Source organism: Aphidius gifuensis, linkage group LG4, assembly GCF_014905175.1.
Source record: "Aphidius gifuensis isolate YNYX2018 linkage group LG4, ASM1490517v1, whole genome shotgun sequence".
Taxonomy (NCBI): Eukaryota; Metazoa; Arthropoda; class Insecta; order Hymenoptera; family Braconidae; genus Aphidius; species Aphidius gifuensis.
The window spans coordinates 9,155,918-9,181,030 of NC_057791.1; the positions used below are offsets into that span (position 1 = coordinate 9,155,918).

Here is a 25,113-nt window from a genome sequence, read left to right on the forward strand (position 1 = left end):
CACAGTACGTTCGTATCGTCAACTCACAATTTGTTAATTAATTAATAACTTAATTATTGCTAAAAAAATTTGAAAATTTGAGAAAAACTTCTTGATATATAGATAAACAATGTTGCCACTGACAAGTTTTTTAATTCTAAAATTTTTGTGATGAAAATCACAATGTTGGAAAAATTATAATATTATTATTGGAAATTTACAAACATAATGGGATTTTGATTTTCAAGTTTTCTTCGGAATTTTAGCAACTATTTTGGACAATTACAACATTAGGAAAATCACAATATTATTATTGAAAATTTACAAACATAATGGGACTTTACTTTCCAGATCTATTGGAGTTTTACAAACTATTTTGGAAAATAACAATGGTTTGTAAAATTACAATATTTTTATTGAAAATTTACAAACATAATGGGAATTCAGTTTCCCAATCTATTGGAGTTTTACAAACTATTTTGGAAAATAACAATGGTTTGTAAAATTACAATATTTTTTTGTAAGTTTAAGGAAATTTACTATATTTTGTACTAATATTACCAACTTTGAATTGTAATTCGACATTACAATACAAAACTGGGAGTTTTACTGTGCAACGGTGTTGAAAAAGTATTGTAAATTTACCAACATTTTTAACAGTGTACCCGGGTTTTCACCTACGATTTCCTAATTACTAAACCCACACTCTACCACGAGATCATTTTTACAAATTAATAAAATTTGAAATTTTTTTCACATAAGCTACGAGATGATCTATACAAATATAATTCATTTAAAAAATTAAAAGAGATTCACTATCGTTATTTTAGATTACGACTTGATTTATTTGACTACATCCTTTCTTTATCAACATTTGCCATAATTAATTATAGTTAAATAGCTATCGGCAAATGTATCTGAGGAAAAGTGGTGTCTCCAGCATGATTACTAGAATAAATTGTAACTGTTAATATAATGATAAAAAAAATTACTAAATAATTATAAATTAATTCATAAATAAATTGGAGTTTATTATATAATACGGTGCTATGATATTGAAATTTTTCTAAGTCCAAAAACTGGAGTATCAGAATACTTTTCAAAGACTTTCAAAATACTCAAACATTTAAAGTACCTGTCAGGGATAATTGTATCCGAGAACCAGTCTTCGAGCTCTTCATCTATTCCTTTCATAACACCACCAAAATATCGAAAATATTCATAAGTATTCTCACAATAGCTCATAAACATGCCGGATATAATTCAAACACTATAAAATATCAATAATACTTTTCGAATACTTGATTTCTTCATCTCGGGTAATCTCTGTGGCCTCTAAAAAAAAATTTTTATTAGAGACGTATTAGTTTGTGTAAGACAAAATTTGTTCCAATCAAACCTGTCATCGATAGTCAAAATAGCTAAGCGTACTAAGGCCCGTCTGTATTAGTCGTGTTTAGTTGTACAATAAACTATGATGGATGAATAAAATAAACAGTAAACAAATAATTCAAAAAAAGAAAATTCTTTACACTTATATTAGTTTTTTGTGATCAGCTTTGGAGGGAGCATTCTCACTCATTCTCGTTCAGATTCGAACCTTGGAAAAAGCTTTCAGAGATTACTTACTCTGTAATAGAGTATCTCTATCTCAGAGTCATGCAGATAATTTTTCAGAGTTTGCCAGAGACCATTTTCAATAATTTGAGTAACAATTGTCTATTTTATGAAATAATAAACAAGTCAGATTATTCTACTATAAATCATTCTTCTGATCTTATTCAGAATATGTCATTTTTACATGCGAAACGTGGGGTCACACTTCTCCACAAGATAAAATTTTTTAATTTGGAAAAATTGGTAAACGGGTTCAAAAGTTAATGCTACAAATCAACAACAGAAATTATTATTATTATTATTATTATTATTATTATTATTATCTTTGTGATTTTCGTTCGTATGAGTGTAAGATGTAAAAATATCACATTAGATTCCCATGTGTTTTTGTGTTTGTTTCGAGTGATACACCCAAATATAAATGCCTGGAATGAGCGTTGTTTGCAACTATCTAAATTGGACTTGTTTGCGACGAAAAAAAATGAGCCACACATTATGAACGCGCGCAACATGATAATAGCTAGCAACTGCTGATCAACGATCGCGATTGGCTGATATTAGGTACCTCCTGAAAATGGGCCGCACCATGGTGCCGCCCATGTTAGGCGGAACAAACTTTTGTCTTTTACGCTTCTCTCTTCCAACAATCAAAAGGTTTCGAGATATCTCCGTATGTGCCTCGACTTTATTACGCTAGCGTTCGTATTAAAACATTCTGTCTAGTTTCTTAAACTAAGTGCTAGCAGATATGAAAAAACGTTTTAAATAATCGTATTGAAGAAGAAAAATTTCGAAACAGTTTGTATTTAAAAAGAATTTTAGTTGGATTATAATTTCAATCATGAAGTGTTTTTTCACGCTAATCTACAGTGTCAGTGTAATTTTTATTGTGTCAATTATTTTTCATGGTTCCAGACGGAATTTTACAATTCAAAGCAATGAGGATATCTTGTGAAATCTGTTGAGATGAATTAGAATAGAATAAGTACAGCTAGTGAAGACATTGCGAAGAAATGTGGAGAAGGCTTGACCAAAGAACTGTATCACCACTTTCTGAAATCAGTCTGGAATCCTGCCTGAGTGAAAATGTGAATATGAACACTGTAAACTCTCACCAAGAAAAGTCGAATGCATTGTTTTATGTGGGAACTATTGACTCATTTATTACTTACGAGCAACAATTGCATCATCAAAGTGTGAAAGTATCATCACTAAAATCAGATATAGTTATGGATAGTACCATTGAACGGGGCTTGGAAGAAACAATGATCAGAGATCAGATTGATTCCGAAAAACCTACTGATATCAATTATGTCAAAAGGGGTGAAGACAATGAAAAACCCGATACTATCATTGAAGAAAGTACTAGAAAAGATGAAATCACTCAAATCAATGAAGAACAAAGTTACGATTATAATGATAATGAAGACGTCAAAGTTGACGTTTGTCGACACAAACGTAAAGTCAAAAGTTCTTCCAGTAGTCCAGTTGATCTTACAGCCTCATCTAAAACAATAACAGAAAACAATGATCAGTATTATCACCCTCTTACAAATCTGTCGATAAATGTGCATACTCTTACAAACAGTTTAGAAACAACTAGTATGCACAGTTCTGTAAATAGTGAAACAAATAGGTTGACTTGTGCTAATGATGGTCAAAGACAGTTAGCATTAATGCGTTACTCTAGAGGACAATGTGCTGATGGATCAATAGAAAACTTAAACCGTTCTTTGATAATCGTTAATAGTCCCATCAAAAATCAAACATCAACTGCGACGGTACAATCATGCAAACGAAGTCTTGCTTTTTCGGTAGAAAATATACTGGATCCAAACAAGTTCACTGGCGCACGAGTTATCCATGGTCGGGTTCAAAACAGAAAACGGCGGAGACCAGGATTTTTCCACAAAGGTATTTTCGATTGACTCCCGTATGGATAAATGAAGTCAGTATTATGAATTGCCATGATATTTTATCCTTCTTAAAACGGTTATGTCATGTATGTGTATTTTGGTCTTATATTCTGACGTATTTTGTAATAAAATAGATAAATATATATATATATATACACGGAGAAAAATTTACATTTTTTTTAAATATAATACCATAGCAATTTTTGCGTTGTGTTACAGTAAGCTGGAACCATAAGAGCATCATATTAAATATTGAGACAGACCATAGCAATTTTCATTGAAAAACGCCACCTATTGGCCGTGCGACCTTCCGCGGTGTACCATAGTAATTCTTGCGATGGGCAAACGCAAAATTTATTTTGTTTATAAACGCTCGTAAAAAAATATTGTACACAAATATTTCAAGCCCAGGATTTGATCCCCATATCATCGGGATACAAATCCTACGAGTTATCCACTGCGCCACAACAACGTATGCGTAATTAAGATATTATTTGTTTTACATTAACAATTTGAAAATAAGCAAAGTCACGCCTGCGCAGTCGACTGAAAAGTGGGGGCAGTTGACATTTCTGAGTTCTTCAACAATTTTGCTATGGCCCATTGTAATTTTAAATATGTTGCTTTGTATTTGTTAGTGACACCTACAGGAGTTCCAAGAAAGTTATTAAAATTACTATGGTACATTGTAAATTTTCAGAGGATCATTTTAATTTTGTCCAAGTAAAATTTTAGAAATAAACAAAGCAAAAAAAAAAAAAATATTTTTTGCTATGGTGCAATGTAATTTTTAGACTGGATTATTTTAAATTTTAAATTTGGTTTCTGTAAAAATTTCTTTAAATCGTAATTTTTTCATCGGGGAATAGCAAAAAAAAAAAACATGACAAAATCGCTATGGTACATTTTAATTTTTCAAGACTACAATTGTTTTTTTTCGTTGAAATGACAGTAAATTTTTTAATAATCATAATATGGTTCTATGGTAATGTGGCACCATAGTAATATTGAGTGAAAATTTTTCTCCGTGTATATACGCTTTAAGAATGGTCAAATATTGTTAAGTTTCTGTCAATTTTTCGTGATTTTACCATAGCTTTGTGTAGGAGAAATGACTCCAATATAATACTTCCTAAAGAGGTTGAGAATTTAAAAGATATTGTTCAAAGTTTTTTTCGTTTCTTATTTAAATCAATTTGAAATTAGTGATGACTTTTCTTTGGGTATATAACTATATATTCTTATTGAAAAACGGTTTTTTCTAAGAAAGTGCGTTATAATTTCAGATTCAATATTGAACTTGTGAATTGCCTGTCATATAACGCAGTTATATTATGAAATGATATCGTAAATTTTAAACACTTATATTTGTACGCCAGCTGGCGCAAAATCTCTCTTTAGTTTCCATGATTAAATATGCGTGAAAACTACGGGGATGCGTTATGCCCGCACTGTAACAAATTTTTAGCTGCAGCAACGAACCTTTGGATAGTTAGCAGAGGATTGTTATTTTGGCAATCCACATTTGACAGGTTACTATTCTTGTGAAAACAGCGTGCCTACTCGTTACATTAGCTATACTTTGGATAGCTGTGGTAGCTATTCAAAGCCTGACAAGCTGGTATCGCTGTAGTAGCTATTTAGGATTGCGTATATGCATAACTATAAGTATATAGACATACGAAGTAAAAACAATATATTAATGTACATTTACTAATTTTTAAAATTATTATCTGATTAATTTTATACTGAATTTGATGCACCAAATAAACGCCAACTTGAATACAAAATCTTATGCTAAATTTTTAATAACTATATGCATTATTTTAGTCATTGTTAATAATAATTTGGTGCATCTGTCAATAAAGAGAGGTTATAAACACAACAGCTGTTGACATTGAGATTATATCGAACCTGACGAGCTGGTTAGCCACGCTAGCTATCCAGTCGGCTGGAATAACTAACCGATTGTCTTTTGAATATAGCGGGCTTGATTATTAAATCAACTATCCTTTTTTAACTATCCAACGCCTCGTGACTGCAGCTAAAAATTTTTTTCCGTGCGAACTTTACCTCAGTTCCACGTAACTATATAAAGCGAAATTCGCTCAATATGGAGACTAGTACAAAATAATATTGACATTAAATGCACTGAGAGAAATTTTAACGAAGAATTACAAACGTAAAAGAAAGAATTACAAAGCTAATTGTAAAAACTGCGTTCCTGCCGTCATTTGTAAGAATCATTCGTATATTAATAAATAATTTTTACAATGAAGTTAAATAAAAATTTTGGCCATTGACTATATACAATACTAAGCCATAAAATTTACATAATTTTATTGTAATTTCTCTTTTAAAAAAATGACTAAATTCACGATACTCACAAGTAAATTCTAGCAGACTGAGAATTTACCCACTACCGGTTTTAGAATTTACTATATTTTATTATAAATTTTATTTAAAAGTTGGACATTTTTTGTGCCAAGTTCGGCAGTTTGTGCTAGATTCACGGAGAATAGCAATCAATTCCCGGCAACATTTTTTCTTTTCTGTTTACACGCTCAAAACTCGAAAACTAATTGATAAATAGAAAAAATTCATTCTTGATAAATTGTTGCGAAATAAATTACCAATAATAAACCTTGCTTAACCCCATACCTAGCTTCAACAGATGAGGCTGTAGAAATGCTTGAAATCATTCGACAATTCAATCATTTGTTCAATCAGTCGGCCATCTTTGTGTTATTTCGCCCCACAACCAGAATTTTTATAAAGCTATATAGTAAAAAATATTTAAGTCTATGCTAACTTTTATATGTGTACATGATAAATTTCATTATATATATTAGAATATTTATTAAATTGTTCAGTATTTTTTATTCGAACATATAATACTTTTTATTGTTTCCACAAAACATACATGTTCTTTATTTTAATTAACTCATAACTCATAATCTAATAGATTAATCAAAAATAGTAACTCTTTATAAATTTTACATCATTTAATTGTAGAATATCATCTCTCGCGGCCAGTCCCAGAAATAAAACAAAAATTACAAATCAGTATAGTAATTTCTATTTAACCATATGATTTTAATTTTTAGTTAAAATTTCTCTCAGTGTAGAGTTTGGCAATAATTATACTTGAAAAAAAGAAGTGATTGTTCGTGAGACTCGAATCCGGTTGTGAGTGACTTGAATATTTTGGCACGACCCTAGAATAGAAGATGACTATTAAAATTTGGCTCTTTTATTAGAGCTCTTTTAAAATTCAAATATTTTATCCCACGGAGAAGTGTAACAATTACGTTTTTCATGTAAAAATGACATATTTTAAATCGGCGCATAAAAATGATTTTTTAGTCGAATAATCTTCCTAGTGTATTATTTCGTAAAATAGATAATTATTAATCAAATCATTGAAAATTTTTTCGTTGAACATAAAACTTCTACGTCTTCTTTAAGTCGTTTCTAGACGTTTCAAATTCTATATTAACGTAGTAAACCATTTATCAGTCGTTAATGGTGAATAATTAGTGATCAGCGATTAGTTATCACCAATCATTATTAGTTGTTTCTTTCTCAAGAGTAGTTTTTTATACTTCAGTAAAAATTTTAACACTTGTGGATGTTCACGGAACTATACGCGAGCGAAAATTTTAGTCTGATTTAGAACTGAATCTATTCGGATCCATTCTCGACCCTAAAAAAACCATAGCCATTTTTGGTGTTAAAATGAAGGTCCAGTATGAACCAAATCAGATCCGTTCCGATTCAATTCGATCCAGATAATGACTGAGATATCCATATTAAATCCAACTTTTACTCGGGTCCACTCAATTTAACTGAACCACTGTAGTACTTTTTATGCAACTTATAAACTGCAGACTCTACTCAAAATTTCTCTCACTGCGTCTTTTGTTTATTAATTGCTAAAATCATGATTGAAGCTTAGAAGTTTTTGAGTACAAAAATCAAAGATTTCTATTGAATTTTACTTGCTTTGTTGAATTTACCCAAGCTCAAATTTTTTAATTTTGCAAAGTCATCCCGTCTGAAAAATAGATTTATGAGTCAGCCTTAATCTTCTATCGTCTTTCAAATAACGAATAAAAAATGTACTTGATGAAAAATTTCTTGAAAATCAAATTTTTATCTTAGGAAATTTTCAAATTTAAAACTATGGGAAAATTATTATAATGACAAAACATTTTCTTAAAATAAATACTGTGTTGATCGTAAACGCATGTGACTTACAAAAATTCTTTTTTTTTCCCTTACGTCATGAATCATTGTTCTCAATTTTAGAACAAGGGCTCCAGAAAAATCTAAAAAGGTCTTGATAGTCAATGTATATAACTTAGAAAGAATCTTTTTTCTTCTCTGTTCATGAATAATTGTTTTTAATTAACGAACGAGAGTTCCTAAAATAATAGTAAGTCTTAAAGTAATAATGAAACTATTTTTATCGAGTCAAAATTCACTTGACACAAGAACGTCATTAAGAAAACTGTGTAACAATATTTTCTGGAAATAACTCTTATTTCTATGAATTCTATTTGATTAAAGAATATTGTTCAGGTGATTTTTTTTTCTTGATCAGAATACGATGACCCAAGATGAAATAATTAGGAATTTGAAAAGTGTTTTTAATGTTATATTTTATTTGAATTATTGAATTATCTCCGGTGATTTTTATGATTATTTACAAATATTTTCCGATATTCTATTGGTATTTGAAAGGGTATAAATGGAGAGCTCGAGAGTTGATTCTAAAACACGATTGTCTATGACCGGTATTTTTAATATTCGAGTATTTTGAAAGTGTTTGAAAATAATTCTTTTACTAAAATAATCTTAAAACTAAATGACCGAAAATGACGTATTTGTAGATAGATGATTAAAAACAAAATAAAAAATTTACATACTATAGCGCTATCAAATTGAAATTAAAAAAAATCAAATTATATCAATACATAATTAATTGATAATTTTAGTAGATTATAACGATTTAGAAATATCAGAACCACACTGAAAAAAATTGAAGGTTGTGCCCATAAAAAAGTTACTTGTTTTGAAAAAAACAGAATTAGGAAATTAAGATAAGATTAACTCGTTGTAAGCAATTGCAGCTCAGATCAAGAAACTATTTTTGCAGTTCTAACTCGACCCAAAACTAATAATTATAGAGCGACAGAATATTTTACTGTAGCAAAAATTTAACTTTCTGAAGTGTCGAAAATTCTCTTTGAATTTCAGTGATACTTGTTGCGTTGAAGAATTCATTTTTTTCTCATAAGTTTACAACTGTTTTTGTAAATATAGAGTGATTTTTAATAAATGATATAGCATCTTGGATTGTTAGTTCATTCGAATAAAATATAGGCGTTACTTGGGTAATTAATTATATTTCTTATTAGTTATAACTTAGCCTATGATTAATGTCAAAATTATGATCTCCAAAACAGTAAAATAAAAAAAAATCAAACTTACAAAAAATTAATTACAGTAAATGTTTTCTTGTCATAAGAAAATATAGCGTCTCATCTTTTTTGAATATTATTTTAAAAGAGGGAAAAATTCAGATTAGTTGGTGATTATATCTTCTTGAATACTCGAACCAGTTTCTTCAAATATATAAAATGATTTGAGAGCGAATGCCATGAAAAATTGATTGAAAATAATACTTACTCGTTTTACAAAAATGTTAGTTTTATTTTCTGGATTCCGATTTTAGAGAGAAACGTTTAACTAAGAAACTTTTGAGTTTTTCAAAGATTTAGACTTATTCTGTCAAATCAACTTATTCTTATATGTAGTAATAACAAACGGCTGTAATCATATTAATATTTTTAATAAATAAAATCCAATCTAGATTATTTTATAATTATATCATCAAATATCAAAACAATTTTCTCGTGAAGAATAACAAAAAGTGAAAGCAAAGAAAAATTGGTTTCAGACAGCTTCTTTCGGAAAAACTTCAATTTGGTTTTTGTGATTCCGTTCTTGGCAGAGAAAATATATTTCAAACTAAGAAGTTGTTGAGTTTCCTAACGAATGTATTTTTTTTCTTATAATTGTCTGTATTGAGAATGGGATGAAAAACAACTAAATAATACAAAAATTTTCCTGAAATAGGCAAAGTCTGCAAGTTCTATAATATCGTATGCTTTCTTGATTTAAAAAAATCAAACCAATATTTGTACTATTTTCAATAAAATTTAAAATAAGAATATAAGATAAATACTTTTCAGCGCATTCATAGAAATCTATTTTCATTATTGAATTTATAATAATAACATTGTACACATAAAGTGTGTGAGTCAAAAATCTCATTAAAAATGAGGAAACTCATTCATTTATGATAATTTGATGATTCACCCATACAATTTTGTCATTATAAATTCAATAATGAACTTCAAAGTTCAAATACTATGAAAACTACAGTCTTATCTGTATAAGAGGGTAAAAGTTTAATTGAAACTAATCTCATGAAATGCTTTAGTAGCTAGAAGCCTCGATTTTGAACTTGAACATCCAGTGTTTATATCCCGCTACAGGAAATAGAAAAAATGACAAAGGTATAACATGGTCTTCACAAATTTTAATCGAATACTTATATTTACCTTGCCAATACCAAGTATTATCGTTTTATAAATACTTTTTAAATTACCAAAAATGAAATACAAAAAGTACTTTTAATGGCGCTCAAAAACATAATTTGAAGTATCAAACACAATTGTGTACCATCAAAATACCTCGATTTTTTCTTCTCTGGCAGTTATACCTTAACCTAGATTTAACATAGTCACCTAGTCAAATTATATTTCTTTATTCAAATTCCATTTCTATTATTATTATTATTATTATTATTATTATTATTATTATTATTATTATTATAACAACTAGTTAAAAATTTTTTTTTTCTATTTTTTAATTAGTTTTCAAGTGTTGATAAGAAAATAAAAACTCCACTCTCGTTTATCTGAATTCGAATTCGGTACTACTCAACCTCGGCAGATATGATACGGATTAAACATAGCGTTGTCTATCTAAACATCCATTTATGTCATGTCAATTCATAGAATTTACCAACATTAGGCCAATTAGCAGCAAATCTTATAAATAAAAAAATAGACATGCACCTGAATATGAATTTCATCGCTATTTGTTTTGAGCATCTTTTATAGATATCTTTTATATATTTTCTTAATTGTTTATTGTTTAAAATCATTGTTATATTTTATTTCCTAAATTTTCGTTGATGTAAATATATGTAAATAGTGAGAAGTCATTTCATAATTGAAAAAGTAAATTTGCAATGTTAAATTATATACTAATTCACTAAGCTTGGCTGATCAATAGTTGAACAACCAACTTAAACTTTCATATATATTTATTATAACTACTCGATTGTTACGTTATTATTTGAAGGAGAAATTTTCTTCAAAACTACATATATTAATTAGAAGAACTTGACTTAACTGTTCTCAAAAAAACGTCCACTATAAAAAAAAATATATAATTTGAAGAAAGTCATGTCATAAAATGAGTGGATACTAGCAATATCATTATGGTATCACGAGATGAAGTTTTTTAGAATAGCCATTTTTAGAAACTAAAAATTTCGTCTTGGCTAGTTAGGTTTTTTTGATCTTCCATAATTTTTATTAAAATATAATTTCACAGTCTTGGTCCCATCAGTCTTCTCAGGGCAATTTGAATCTTTTTTTTTTTTTTAATTTTCACTTTCCATATATTTTTTTTAAATGTGGGCTCCAGAATGCACCCCACTGTGATTGGAAAAAAGATTCAAACAATTGTTAACTATCGTCTCAAAAATCAAGACTCAGAAAGACTTTGGTCTTTTAAAACTATATATTTATGTTCTATTTCGAAAGACGATAGAAGAAGCTGAAAGACAATGAAAAAAAATTTGAAAGACTGAGGATAAATCGTATATTTCATTTTAGGTTGCTGGTATAATGCGATACTTGAGTTAATTATAGTGTTTCCATGATAGACGATAATCACGATATGATACGATTCGATAATTCCCTCACGATAATTACGATAATGCAATAATATCGTGAAAAAAAAATTTTTTTTTTTAATTCAAGAAATTTCAATAAAAATATAATTCAAGAGGATTGTTTGTTTATATTGATGCTGTAAAACAATACTGACTGAAATTTTGATAAATATTATTAGGCCTATACTTTAAATGAGTATATAATAGTTTTTTAGTGTTTATATTCAGTTATTTATTGAAAATTAAGTATTTAATCTTAAAGATAATAATTTGAGGTATTATATGTCAGTGATTTCATTTTTTTTTTTTCAAGAGTGTGTGCCGTCTACTATTTTCCATTAACTTAAGCTATAATCATGTTTATATATTTCTATTTATTTAAAAGTAAACAAAAAACACTGTTTTGTACTCGACTCAATCCAAACAGATGTAATCAAATGGAAAATTTTAACGACAATATTCATTTATTTTTAAAAAATTTATTTATAGTTATGTCCAGCTGTATAATATGACGATAAAATAAAAATTATAATATTAAATGAAAATATAATATTATAATTAATTAATTACGTAAAATATATCATTAAATTATTTACAAGAATATCGTCATATTCACGATAATCTCGTAATAATTACAAAAATATCGTCATATTCACAACAATTTCATAATATTAAGGAGAATATCGCCGAGAATGTCGTTGATATTATCGGCAATAATTTTGACAATAGTCACAACATTGACGATACGATACGATAACAGACCCGACGATACGATACGATAATGCCTGGATTATCGTATCGTATCGTATCGCGGCAACACTAGTTAATTCGAAAATGTAATTATAATTGTATTATAAGTTTTCATTGAAATCTTCCAATGTTTATTTTCCGCTATTTCAATTACTTACGTCAAAAATTCTAGAAAAAATTAATTTGGTGAAATGCAGGAATCATGGTTTTTTATTGATTATTCATCTATCTTGATTTTGTAATCAAATGTATAATTTTTCGGTTATTATATAAGCTTTTACACTTATACAGTTTTGCCTATATCTACTAACGTGTCGAGTCTCCCTTCTGTTCTGGCACACTCCTAGTGTCACGACTGAGTGAATCATATCCTCGGTTGTTATGATAATCGCATGGCATCGCGTCATATCAAGCCAAGCCGCCCAGAAAATTGCCTCTCCTGCATCACAATGACATACCCTCGGCTCCGAATCCACTTCTCTTCGACACTGATGGGCCGTTTCCCTACACTATTTTTTTTTCTTTTTGTATATTTTTTTTCTCATAGTTTCTTCTTTGTTGTCTCCAAGAATTTTCTGGAATCACAAGTAGTAAAATTGAGATATGATAAACTTATTTCGTGCCACAATTCACAAAATAGACGAGAAATTCACTAGTGTTTGTAATAATTTGGAAAGTTTATATCAGAATGATTTTTGATACGGTATATATTCTGTTTTTGAGACATAAATATTATCAGTCATTGTTCTCAAAAGCTATTAACAAAACATAGCATAGATAAAATATTTTAAATTAACAAAAATATGAGAGAGGAGAAATGGTAGAACGAATAAAAACTGAAGGGAGAGAAACAGAGAGTTTGCAAGAACGATCACGCGTTAACGAGATACAAATCCCATTACGGCGTAAACCTTCTCAATCCGTCACCCTCTACGGACTTCGAATCGTTCTATTCTTTTAGCCCTTAACCCTGCCGGTTGAAGCTAAGGCTATGGACCACGAGCCATGTCAATTTGGATAATGTTTCTATCTCAGTTCCACGTTTATTCGAACATATGTCTGTTTCATTTTATTTGTCGGGCTATCCATCGTCGTCCCCAAGTTCTATACAGCTCTTTCCTCCTTTCCATCACTCGGCTCTACTCAGAGCCAGGGAATATCTGTCCCCGGGACATCTGCGCGCTGATTGAATCTCTAATCTCGTCACTTTCATTGCAAATGATTGGCCGAACGACGATATGATTGAAACGAGCGGGGTGGTTGAACAGTTTGCCATGCTACAGATTCCCATTCTCAAATAGTCGTTTCTACCTTTGGCTTTATCACAGACAATAAATTGTGCTCGTGTTTTATTTTCTATCATTGTCTTTACAAACCGATTCAATCACAAGTCAATAAAACTGAAAAAAATTGGCAAATAAGTTTTACTGTATACATTTTATATAACATTGGATATCACTCTAGAATGTTTGTCAGTGTTAATATATTCATTATGCTTTAGATGGAGATGCAAACGAAGAAATTGGGCAAGAGGATGAGAGATTTCTACACACAGTTAATAAAATGCAAGAGGGACCTGACGATGATAATGATAATAATAATGATGATGATAACGATAATGTCATTGTTAATCACAATCATAATGATGATAATGATGACGATGATGATGATGATGATAATGATGATGATGATGATGATGATGATGATGATAATGATGATGATGATGATGATAATGATGATGCTGGTGGTGGTGGTGGTGGTGATGATAGTAATGATGATAATGACGATGATGATGATGATGATGATGATGATAATCGCGTTGAAATGCGAGATGAAGACAAAAATAAAAAAATACTTGTCAGAGCACATGATACTACTTCTGCTGAATCGAGTGGGAGTAAAAAGCGACAATCATCCTCATCATCAACCTCATCAGGCGGATACGGTCCCGGTATTGTTCCAGGGAACCAAAAAGGAAATAGCGATGGAATTTTAGGAGGTAAACCACGACGTGCACGTACCGCATTCACGTATGAACAGTTAGTTGCATTGGAAAACAAATTTAAAACAACAAGGTACCTGTCTGTGTGTGAGCGATTGAATCTCGCTCTGTCATTATCGTTGACAGAAACTCAGGTTAAAATTTGGTTTCAAAATCGCCGGACAAAATGGAAGAAACAGAATCCTGGTCTTGACGTTAACAGTCCAACAGTTCCAACGACACCTCCGCACCCATCCCCATATGCTTCGGCGTTTCTTTTTGCAAACCACCCACACCCCCATTCTCATCCACATCAACATTCACATGGTCATGCTCATCATTCTCCAGCACCTCCCCCAGGTTATTATCACCATCCCTCACCGTCTTATTCCTCAACAGCTTCAACATTTTTTGGCCATCATCACCTTGCACCGTCCGTGCCATCACCCACGACAATACAATCATCGACACCAACTTCTAATTTATCTTTATCTTCGCATTCTACACATCTACACACGAATGTACATCCACATGGGTAGCGATCCTTGTAATTATAATGGAATCATTGATATTTTTCTGTTTCCGTTGGATACACGCATAACTCATTCTTGACTACAATTGTGATTATACAAAATTGCAGTGATTTCATGCCTGACTTGAGATACTCAGTTATATGGAAACATGAGGATATCCTTACTTATTTTACTGTTAACTACTGTTGTTATTGGAAGCTGATTGTGGTCTCAATCCAAGCATCACTAGTAGTAATTTACTGAGATATCAAGTTCAAATATACTAATCATTCATGATTAGTTGTAGAGAACAACTACAGAAAAAATTGTGCACAATATTGTATTGCCATCATTTTAATCTAAGTAATTTGAGATATGCCAAAAATCAATTTCCATTACTAACTGTAAAGAATAAATACTACATACGTTATAATTGTACATAATCTTTTATTGATAAGATCTATTGTTAATTGAAAAAAAAGTTTTTACAATTTTTTTTCCTAGAAATAATAATAATGCATTTGATGAACGCATAACTTTTGCGTCACCAAGCAATAAGATTTATGAAAAAGCGATTTTTATTTGAAGCCCGTAGTTAACATCCCTGAAGAAAAAGAAACGAAAACAATTTATTAATTTTCAGCCATCAATACAATAATTTTCAGGTTTAAATTTTTTATAATTTAAGTATTAAGACGACTAGCAATGTAAGGAAAGATTTAAGCTTCGCAAATTCTTTATTTAGTTGTATAGTATATGAAAATCTCAACAAAAAAAAAAAACAAAGTTTTTTTACGAAAAAAGTGTCAAGTATTCGAAATTGTCACTAATTGTGGGATTATTAATTAAGATGTGATACCAGAGAGACAAGAAGGAAATATATTTTATCTTAATTAATATACTCACAATAAGTGACAATTTCGAATACTTGACACTTTTTTTGTAAAAAAACTTTGTTTTTTTTTTTGTTGAGATATCACATCTTTTTTTAAAGTTAATTATTTATAAAACGATTCATTCATGCCAGTTAAAAGTATTTTGTATCTAAATTATACCGTGATTCAAATAACAACAAAAATCTGATTTTTTTTTTTTTAAAAACGCTAGATATCGATTTATAGGATCATTAACAAACCTCAGCATCCTCATTCAACTCTATCATATTTTAATGAATTTCCTAAAAATTCGAGACGAGTGGGGACAAAATATTTGAAGGGGACAAGTATTCGATAAGGTACGGTACACTGAGAGAAATTGCCGAGTTTAGGAAAACTTCCTCATCTTGATTCAAGAAGCCCCCTGAAATCAAGAAAGCCATCTTGATTGTAGATGGAAACGGGTTGCAGGCAGTAAAGAAACATTACATTCAAAAGAAGTTGTGTATTAAGAATAACTGAAATGTGCGGAAGATGGTTTCCAATGTGATGGAAATGTATGAATTTTGTTTCTAGCCGGGCCAGCGACAAATTCGTTTCAATTTTAAGAGATTTGGACGATTTTTTAAAACGAAGAGTAAGACAACATTTTACCTTTGTTTTCATCTTTTTCGCACTCATAAAATATTGTGTTTCTAAAGGTCATTCGCAACAGGTCTCTAGTGACTTTTCAATAATTCCTCATGAAAATCAATTTTTTTATACATAAATTATAAATTGTAAAATAACTAAGCTCCAAACCTTTTTTATTTTCTTTCCATACGTTTTGTTTTGTTTCATTTTAGAACCCGATAGTTTTTTTTTCATGATGTCATATTCTCGATTAAAGATATTGGTATTTTGATGGATTTTTTTTTTACAAAAATCGCATTCTCCATAAGAGCCCATGTTAAAAGTTGTCAACTTTAAAAATTAATAAAAAAAAAACGAGCTTCCAAACAATTATCAAAAAATCACATAAAATGTATTAGTATTTCAAATCTACTGTATAAATTTCATTTCTTTCTGATATTCCGAAAAAAATCGTCCAAATCCCTTAAAGAATTGAAAATCGATTTAATAGGGATTTTAATTTTCTCACGTGAACCGCGGGCGGTATCAAAACGAAATATAACTCGATTACATTAAAATAAGATGGCAATATTTTGTACAATAACAATAACTTTTCAAATAAGAGCAAAAAAAAATGCAGCGAGCCGGTCCCATCTTGAAGGAAGTAGGAATGTGAAATAACAAAATGAGAGTGGATATGAGTAAATGCAATTTGCAGACGAGAAGAAGAAGATTTTATTTTATATTCGTTGGAGTCAATCCGAAATTAATATGGACTTTTAAACGAAAGCAGTTGGAAATTCAGCGAAACCGAGTCGCGCATACAGATAATAAAAAACAGCTGTGGACAATTAAAACCTATCTTACCTCAAGATTGGCGCATTTTCGTTGTATTTTAAACAAATATTAATGAAAAATATTAAAAACAAGAGAAGGGATTAGGAACAAACTGTGACATGTTGAAGTATCAAATATACATTAACTGATTTAACGTCGATACAATGAGGGATAACTCGAAACAAGCCGATAGGTGCTCGGGATCGAACTAGAATAGATACAGATAAGCAAAGCCTATTTTCTCTCAAGATGGAAGCTTCTGCGTCCTACATGAGGCCAATGTTTCCTTTTAAATATTCCACACAAGATTGATATTTTCGGGGTAAACCAATGCAATTCATGAAGATTGAGCAAATAAATATTGTAACCTGAAATTCTTTTTATTTATAGTCAGTGGTGGCGCTACTGTCGTTAAATCTTGGTTGTGTTATCGTGACATGTTAAAATATAAATAGTCCAGTCGAAAGTTGGTTGAGTTTGCTCACTTGTGGGTAAACTTTAGAAAAAAATCATATGTACAGATAAAAGTGTGGGAAATCAATTGGGATAGAGAAAAAATCGCGGAAAAATTTTTAAGGGGGGGGGGAAATAGAAATTTGAATAGTAATTTTGAATAGCGAGTAGGATAAAGGGTTTACGAAAAAATTGTATTTGGGAGAGTTGTAGAAAAAAAAAATATAGTCAAGCCCTCCAAGGTGCACCCATTTTATTGTAAAATAAATGACTGTCTTAGTGTTTTCTTTTATTAAAAAAAAAATAAAGGACTAAAAGATTGAAAAAAAATATTGTAGAGTCGACAGGCTAAGCGCTGTCGATTGAAACATTGCCGGAATTGATCGGTCGATATTTGAAATTGGGCCATGTCCAAAAATGAGCATATTAAATCTAATAAGGCCCAGAAAGTAAAAAAAAATATCATGTCTGTTTTTGAAAAAAAAAACCTAATTTGTTTGAACATCGACTAATTCGGTACAGTGGTTCAAAAAATATTGTAAAAAAACAGTTTGTGACACTACATATCATTGGATAAAAAAAAAATAAACGACCGAAAAATTTGAAAAAAATATCGTAAAGACTACAGATGAAGCGTCGTCGATTAAAACTTTGCCGGAATTGATCGGTCAATATTTGGAATTGGGCCATGTCCAAAAACGGGCATATTAAATCTATTAAGACCCCAAAATTGAAAATAAATATGACGATTGCTTTTGGCTAAAAAAAATAAAGAAAATGAACATCTCACAAGCTAATTCGATTCAGGACTTCACGTTTTATCTCGAAATAACAAAAAGTCACAGAAAAGCGAAAACATAAGTGTTCTACGGAACACTAAAAAATGAGCTAATTTTTATTGTGGGTCATTTTCTAGGTTTATGGAAGGGTTAAGGATATATAAGGGTTTTAAATTTATTTGGGTGCATTCGATTGGGATTCAAGAGTGAATAGATGACGTAGAAAAAAGGGACGCGGTCTCCATTTTGTTCTATCGTTCGTCGGACAAGTTTGTGGGCTCAAATAAAATAATAATAACTGAAATATAAACAAAATATAATGAAATAAAAAGATATTTTAATTTCGAGATTTTTTAATTTAGAAAATATTTTATTGTTCAAATAATAGATCGTTTCTAATATTATTGATTGTTACTGAAAAAATGTATAAATATTATAATAATTTAAAAATAAAATTGACAATGAAATACAAGAAAAATAAATTTTTTTTGTTGGTATATACAATTAAATTATAAATTAATAAATTAATAAAATAATAAAAAGATAACTTTTTTTTTTTAATTTAATAATTTGATTTAACGCTCAAAATATAATATAATACGGTTTTTTTTTTTCTCCGAGTTCAAGTCATTGTGGGGGGAAAAAAAGGGTTAAATCGTGAAAATGACTCAAAAGTTAATGATCTAAATAAAAAAAACAAATCAACCATATCATGAATTTTTTTTCAAACAATCGTTTTGAAAGTTATTAATTTTTGAAGTTTTTAAATAATTATTTTTTTTATTTTTTTTAAGTTCGAGTCATTGTGGGAAAAAAAGGTTAAATTACGAAAATGACCATACATTAAATGATTTACATGGAAAAACGAATTAACAGCCTATCATGATTTTTTTTTCAAACAATTATTTTGAAAAATATTGATTTTTCAATTTATAAAATAATAATTTTTTTCTTTTCTCTGAGTTAGTAAGCCACATCCTTTCCTTAGCCATTTCTTCTTCAGCTTTTTATTTATTTAAATAAATAAAAATATGAATAAGATATTTAAATAAATAAAACGCTATAAGAAAAATAACTAAGGAAAGCATGCTGCCTACGTGTCAATTTCTTTGGCTAAATCAGTTTCTAAATCAATTAACACGTCGGCAACATCATTTTCTTAGCCATTTTTCGTATAGCTTTTTATTTATTTGAATAAATAAAAAACTATGGAAAAAATGTCTATGGAAAGGATGTGGTCACCTGTTAATTCAAAGAGAATTAATTAAGCCAAAGAAATTAACAGGTGAACAACTTCCTTCCCTTAGCAATTTTTCCCAACAATTAATCAAACTCGGAAAAAAAAAAAAAAAAAAATTATTATTTTATAAAATGGAAAATCAATAACTTTTGAAATAATTATTTGGAATAAAATTCATAATAAACTGTTGATTTGTTTCTCCATGTAGATCATTTGATCGATGGTCATTTTTATAATTTAACCTTTTCTCCCCCCCCCCCCACAATAACTCGAACTCAGAAAAAATAAAAAAAATTATTATTTGAAAAATTCAAAAATTAATAAATTTTGAATTAATTGTTTTAAAAAAAAATCATGATAGACTGTCGATTCCTTTTTTCATGTAGATCATTTACTTTAGGTCATTTTCGGGGTATAACACCTTTCTTTCCCCTACATTGACTCGAATTCAGAGAAAAAAAAAACCGTATTATATTCAATATTTTGACCATTAAATTAAATTATTAAATTTCAAAAATCTCGAAATTAAAATATCTCTTCATTTTACTTTTAGACGGTAAGACAGAGGCAAAAACAGGATGTGACACTGAATTGAACGAAATATCTTTTAAATGGTAGTCTTTAGGACTCAGAACACGTTGCACCTATTTCCAATCATTTTTATTGTCTGCCGTCCACAAGTAAGCCAGGTAAAAAATCGATAATTTATATGACTCTGAATTGATTGGAATTTGTTTAATACTTTTAGCTTTATTATATTAAGTTAATTTTAAAATTCCAATCAAATAAGTTATCATCCGGCCGAGATATTAATTTTTGAAAATTGAAAAAAACATGAATTATAGCGTAACTCTAAACTGATTGGCGAGCTAGGTTAATTTTCTTTAATGTATTTTAAATATAAAAAAAAAAATTCCAATCAAAAAAAAAATCATTAAAAGGGTTAAAAAAATTATTAAAAATTAAATTGAATTGTAGAGTAATGCGGGGGCTGAGCGGTATGGGGAATACAGAGGGGCGTAAAATAATAGAGTGATGGGAGTTTTTTATCTTTTTTTTCTCTATAGTTGTCCTCTTCTAATATAAACTCCAAGCTGACTGCCAAACTCCCCACCACTCTATTATTTTCATGCTCAGCCCCAGCATTACTCTACAATTCAATTTAATTTTTAATAATTTTTTTAACCCTTTTAATGATTTTTTTTTTGATTGGAATTTTTTTTTTTATATTTAAAATACATTAAAGAAAATTAACCTAGCTCGCCAATCAGTTTAGAGTTACGCTATAATTCATGTTTTTTTCAATTTTCAAAAATTAATATCTCGGCCGGATGATAACTTATTTGATTGGAATTTTAAAATTAACTTAATATAATAAAGCTAAAAGTATTAAACAAATTCCAATCAATTCAGAGTCATATAAATTATCGATTTTTTACCTGGCTTACCTGTGGACGGCAGACAATAAAAATGATTGGAAATAGGTGCAACGTGTTCTGAGTCCTAAAGACTACCATTTAAAAGATATTTCGTTCAATTCAGTGTCACATCCTGTTTTTGCCTCTGTCTTACCGTCTATTTATTTTATTTTATTTTATATTTTATAGTTGGACTCTTAAACTCGAATATCCCGACTTTTGTTCAAAGTTTCAAAAAAATTCATGGTGTTGTATTCGAGGGTGGGAAATCGATTGGTCGTTGGGAAAAATCGCGGACAAATTTATTTCGAGGGGAAAACAAATAAAAAGTGTCAGTTTTTCGAATACTGGGCAGGCTACGGGCCGGAGGGGAAAATAGTTCGAGTAAAAAATGTAGAGAACCAAATTATCTAATTTTTAAGTGTTCATAGTTTTTCGCGTAGATTAAAGGGTTAAGGGGGAATATCGTGAAAATCAAACCGAGGAGGAATCTTAAATACGGGTCGGCGTCTCCGCTTTGTCTTATCCTTCGTAGCTTGAGTTCTGGGAATTTTGAGTAATATCAATAACTAAAATTGATTAAAATGATATTTTGTTTTTAAATAAAACATAATTTATCAACACTAATTTATTTATTCGAATTGTTATTAACAAATTTATTGTTATCATAAAAAATTATTAACAAATTGTAAATTATTATTATAATAATAATAATTATAATACTATAAATAATAATTCAAATAATAATATAAATGATAATATAAATAATGATAATATTCATATTAATGTTGATAAAAATGTTTATAGTGAAAATAATAATAATCATAAGAATCTTTTTTATGAATTATTAATTTTTAAACAATTACTTGCGTGTAAGTATTTTCACCAGTCCAGAATTTTTATTCGATCTTTTCGAGACGCCGGGTGGTTCTAGGGGAAAAAAAGGTAGTCGAATCGCGAAAATGCCCCACAACTAAGTTGAAGTACGCAATTTAAAGAAAATTTACACGTATTTATTTTGATTTTTTCAATAATTAAAAAAGTTATGAATTTATTTACCCGGAGAAATTTTTTTCGGCTTGCGTCTACCACTCGATACATGGCGTTGGTCGTCAGGATCGAACCCGTCACCTCCCTGTCACAAAGCCCGAACCTTAACCGCAGTGCTATATTGTTGACTAATAATAATATTAATATTATTATTATTTATATTTTTATTTATATTATAATAATAATTATTTCTATTATAATAATAATTTACAATTTGTTAATAATTTTTCACAGTCTTTACAAGATTGATCTATTTCACGGATGAATTGTTTTGATTTAGGACGATTGAGCAAATCAGTATCGTGACTCGAAATTTTTTATACTTGTAGTCAGTGATGGGCCATCACTGATGGCACTACTGTCGTTGAATCTTGGTTATTTTATGATGATATGTTAAAATATTAAATACACGTTGGCTGATTTAACATCGATACAATGAGCAACAACTCGAAACAAGTCGATTGGTACTCGATGTAGAACGAGAATAATTTCAGAAAATCAGAGTCCATCTTCTATCAGGATGGTAGCATTTGCGTTCTACTGGCGGACAATGTATTTATATAAATCGTTACGTAAATCGCTAACTAGTACGTGAAGTAGGTGATCCTCCACGACTTTGAAAGTGTCCTTCGAAATCGTGCAAGAATCACCTACTTCACGTACTAGTTATATAATATACTATTTTGAATTTGAAAATTAGAAATATCATGATATGCTGAGAATATGTATCAATTTTCCTAAAGTTTATGAATGAAATTGATGAAACGATTCTTCCATTTGAAATTAAACATTTCTCTAAGCTTCTACTGTAATTTCTAAATTGATCTAAAATTTTGTCAGACTGATCATTTGAAAAAATTTGTTTTTTGAAAATATTAGTTCTGTGATCATAGTAGAATCAATCAATCAATTCTACAAATAACTTCAATGGTGATAGGGAAATAATTGACCTGAAAGTGTTGGTGGCACAACACTCAGGTCTAATATTGATGGGTTTTGCAAGGCATTAATATTCTACAAATTTATCAACACAACAGAAAAACACAATTGACCAATGACACCTAGTGAGAAATGAACGCAATATTTTTTTAAAATAAGGATCATTTAAATGAAAAAACTTTTTCATCGTCGTGAATGAAATATTTTTCCAAATCGATAGCACTTTTTGTCAACATGATAGGATTAGTTTTCAAATGAAAAAGTTGAGTCACAGAATTGAAAACTATTTATATCATATTGATTAGAAATATAAACAAATTAATTAATAATTTTTCTAAAATGTCATTAAAAGTTTTCAGAAATAAAACTTAATAAAAGTTTTTTATTTGGGGCTGAACACGGAGAAAAATAATTTGTAAATTTAACAAAAAAAATGTAATTTTTGCTTTTTTTTTTGCAATTGGGAAATTCGTGACATAAAATGTGAAAAAACTACAAAAAAAATATGTAATCACATCAAAGCCGTAATTCACATTATTAAAATGTAAAATTTACATTTTTTTTCACTAAATATCATGCTTATTAAAAAAAATGTTAAAGTTACATTTTTTTCCAGTAAATAAGGGATTCTGCAAAAAAAAATGTGAAAATTGCAATTATAAATTGTTTTCATCGCGGAAATACAGTTTGGGTAATCAAAATGTAGAAATCACATTTTTTTTATTAAATATCATGCTTAATAAAAAAAAATGGAAAATTTATATTTTTTTTTTTGTACATGAAAAAAGAGTTCGTAGTGGTTTTTTTTTTCTTTTTTGTTGCAACGTGTACTGACCGGAATTCGAACCTACGACTCTACCTAAAACTATTTATCCTATCTTTTAAAAGCCAGCGCCTTATCCCCTAAGCTATCGCGTGTTTGAGTTCAAGAGGAAAATTTTTGTCCATATTAAGAATGACCTCCAATAACGGCAGGGATAAAACTTTATATTGATGAATTATATACATTGAAAAATTAACGTGTAATAAAAATTTAAACATTAAAATATTAAAAAATCGTGTTAAATCGATTTATTGAAATATTGACATTAGTTTCGGCAAATAACTCGAGTAAGAATAAATTGTGTTCGTAAATCGTTTCCTCGGCAATTTGCGAAAACTCTATTATTTTATTTCGAGAATTATGACTAAGGAATGAATGAATGTAATTACAGAATTCAGACAAATAAACCAACAGTAATTACTTAGCTACATCTTTTCCTGAGCTACATCTTATCCTTAGGATTTTTGTTTATTCGGAAAATAAAAAAAATGTAATAATTTTATTTGTTATAAGCAAAAATGTCCAAGGAAAGGCAGTAGCTAAGAAAAAAAAATGTAACTCAGGGATTAATGTTGCCGAAGAAATTATTTTTTTAGCAACATTAATTCCTTAGCTTCATCTTTTCCTCAGCTACATCTTTTTCCTTGGGATTTTTATTAATTTGAAAGATAAAATACATGTAATTTTATTTAGTAAATAGAAAAAAATGTCCAAGGAAAAGCAGTAGCTAAGGAATTAATGTTGCTTGAAAAAGAATTTCTTTGGCAACTGTAATTCCTTATCTCCATCTTCTCCTTAGCTACTATTTTTCCTTGCGATTTTTATTTATTTGAAAAATAGAATACATGTTATTTTATTCGGTACATAAATGAAAATGTCCAAGGAAAAGCAGTAGCTAAGGAAAAGATGTGGCTAAGGAATTAATGTTGCTTAAAAAGTAATTTTTTAGCAACTGTAATTACTTAGCTGCATCATTGCGTTAGCTACTGCTTTTCCTTGGAATTTTTATTAACTTGAAAATAAAATACATTTAATTTTCTTCATTAAATAAATGAACGTGTCCAAGGAAAATCAGTAGCTAAGGAAGGAATGTTGCTAAAAAAATAATTTCTTTAGCATTTGTAATTCCTTAGCTCCATCTTTTTCTTAGCTACTATTTCTCCTTGAGATATTTATTTATTTGAAAAATAAAATACTTGTAATTTTTCTATTAAATGAATAAAAATGTCCTAGGAAAAGCAGTCGCTAAGGAAAAGATGTAGCTAGGGAATAAATGTTGCTTAAAGAATAATTT

The 25,113-nt window shown here is 29.3% G+C and overlaps 1 protein-coding gene across 1 annotated transcript; it reads left to right on the forward strand.

Moving 5' to 3' along the window:
* Positions 1-2,227: 2,227 nt before the first annotated feature.
* Positions 2,228-15,318, forward strand: LOC122854996 (NK1 transcription factor-related protein 1). Its single transcript, XM_044156063.1, has 2 exons — positions 2,228-3,510; positions 13,802-15,318. The coding sequence occupies exons 1-2, from the start codon at positions 2,610-2,612 to the stop codon at positions 14,818-14,820; spliced, it is 1,920 nt and encodes a 639-aa protein (XP_044011998.1). The 5' UTR covers positions 2,228-2,609; the 3' UTR covers positions 14,821-15,318.
* Positions 15,319-25,113: the final 9,795 nt, after the last annotated feature.

What these genes read in the sequence shown, in the direction of transcription:
- LOC122854996 (XM_044156063.1), top strand. Translation starts at nt 2,610, where the DNA reads ATGTGGAGAAGGCTTGACCAAAGAACTGTATCACCACTTTCTGAAATC. An exon ending in ACCAGGATTTTTCCACAAAG is followed by an intron (nt 3,511 to 13,801) that starts GTATTTTCGATT and finishes ATTATGCTTTAG; the next exon opens with ATGGAGATGCAAACGAAGAA.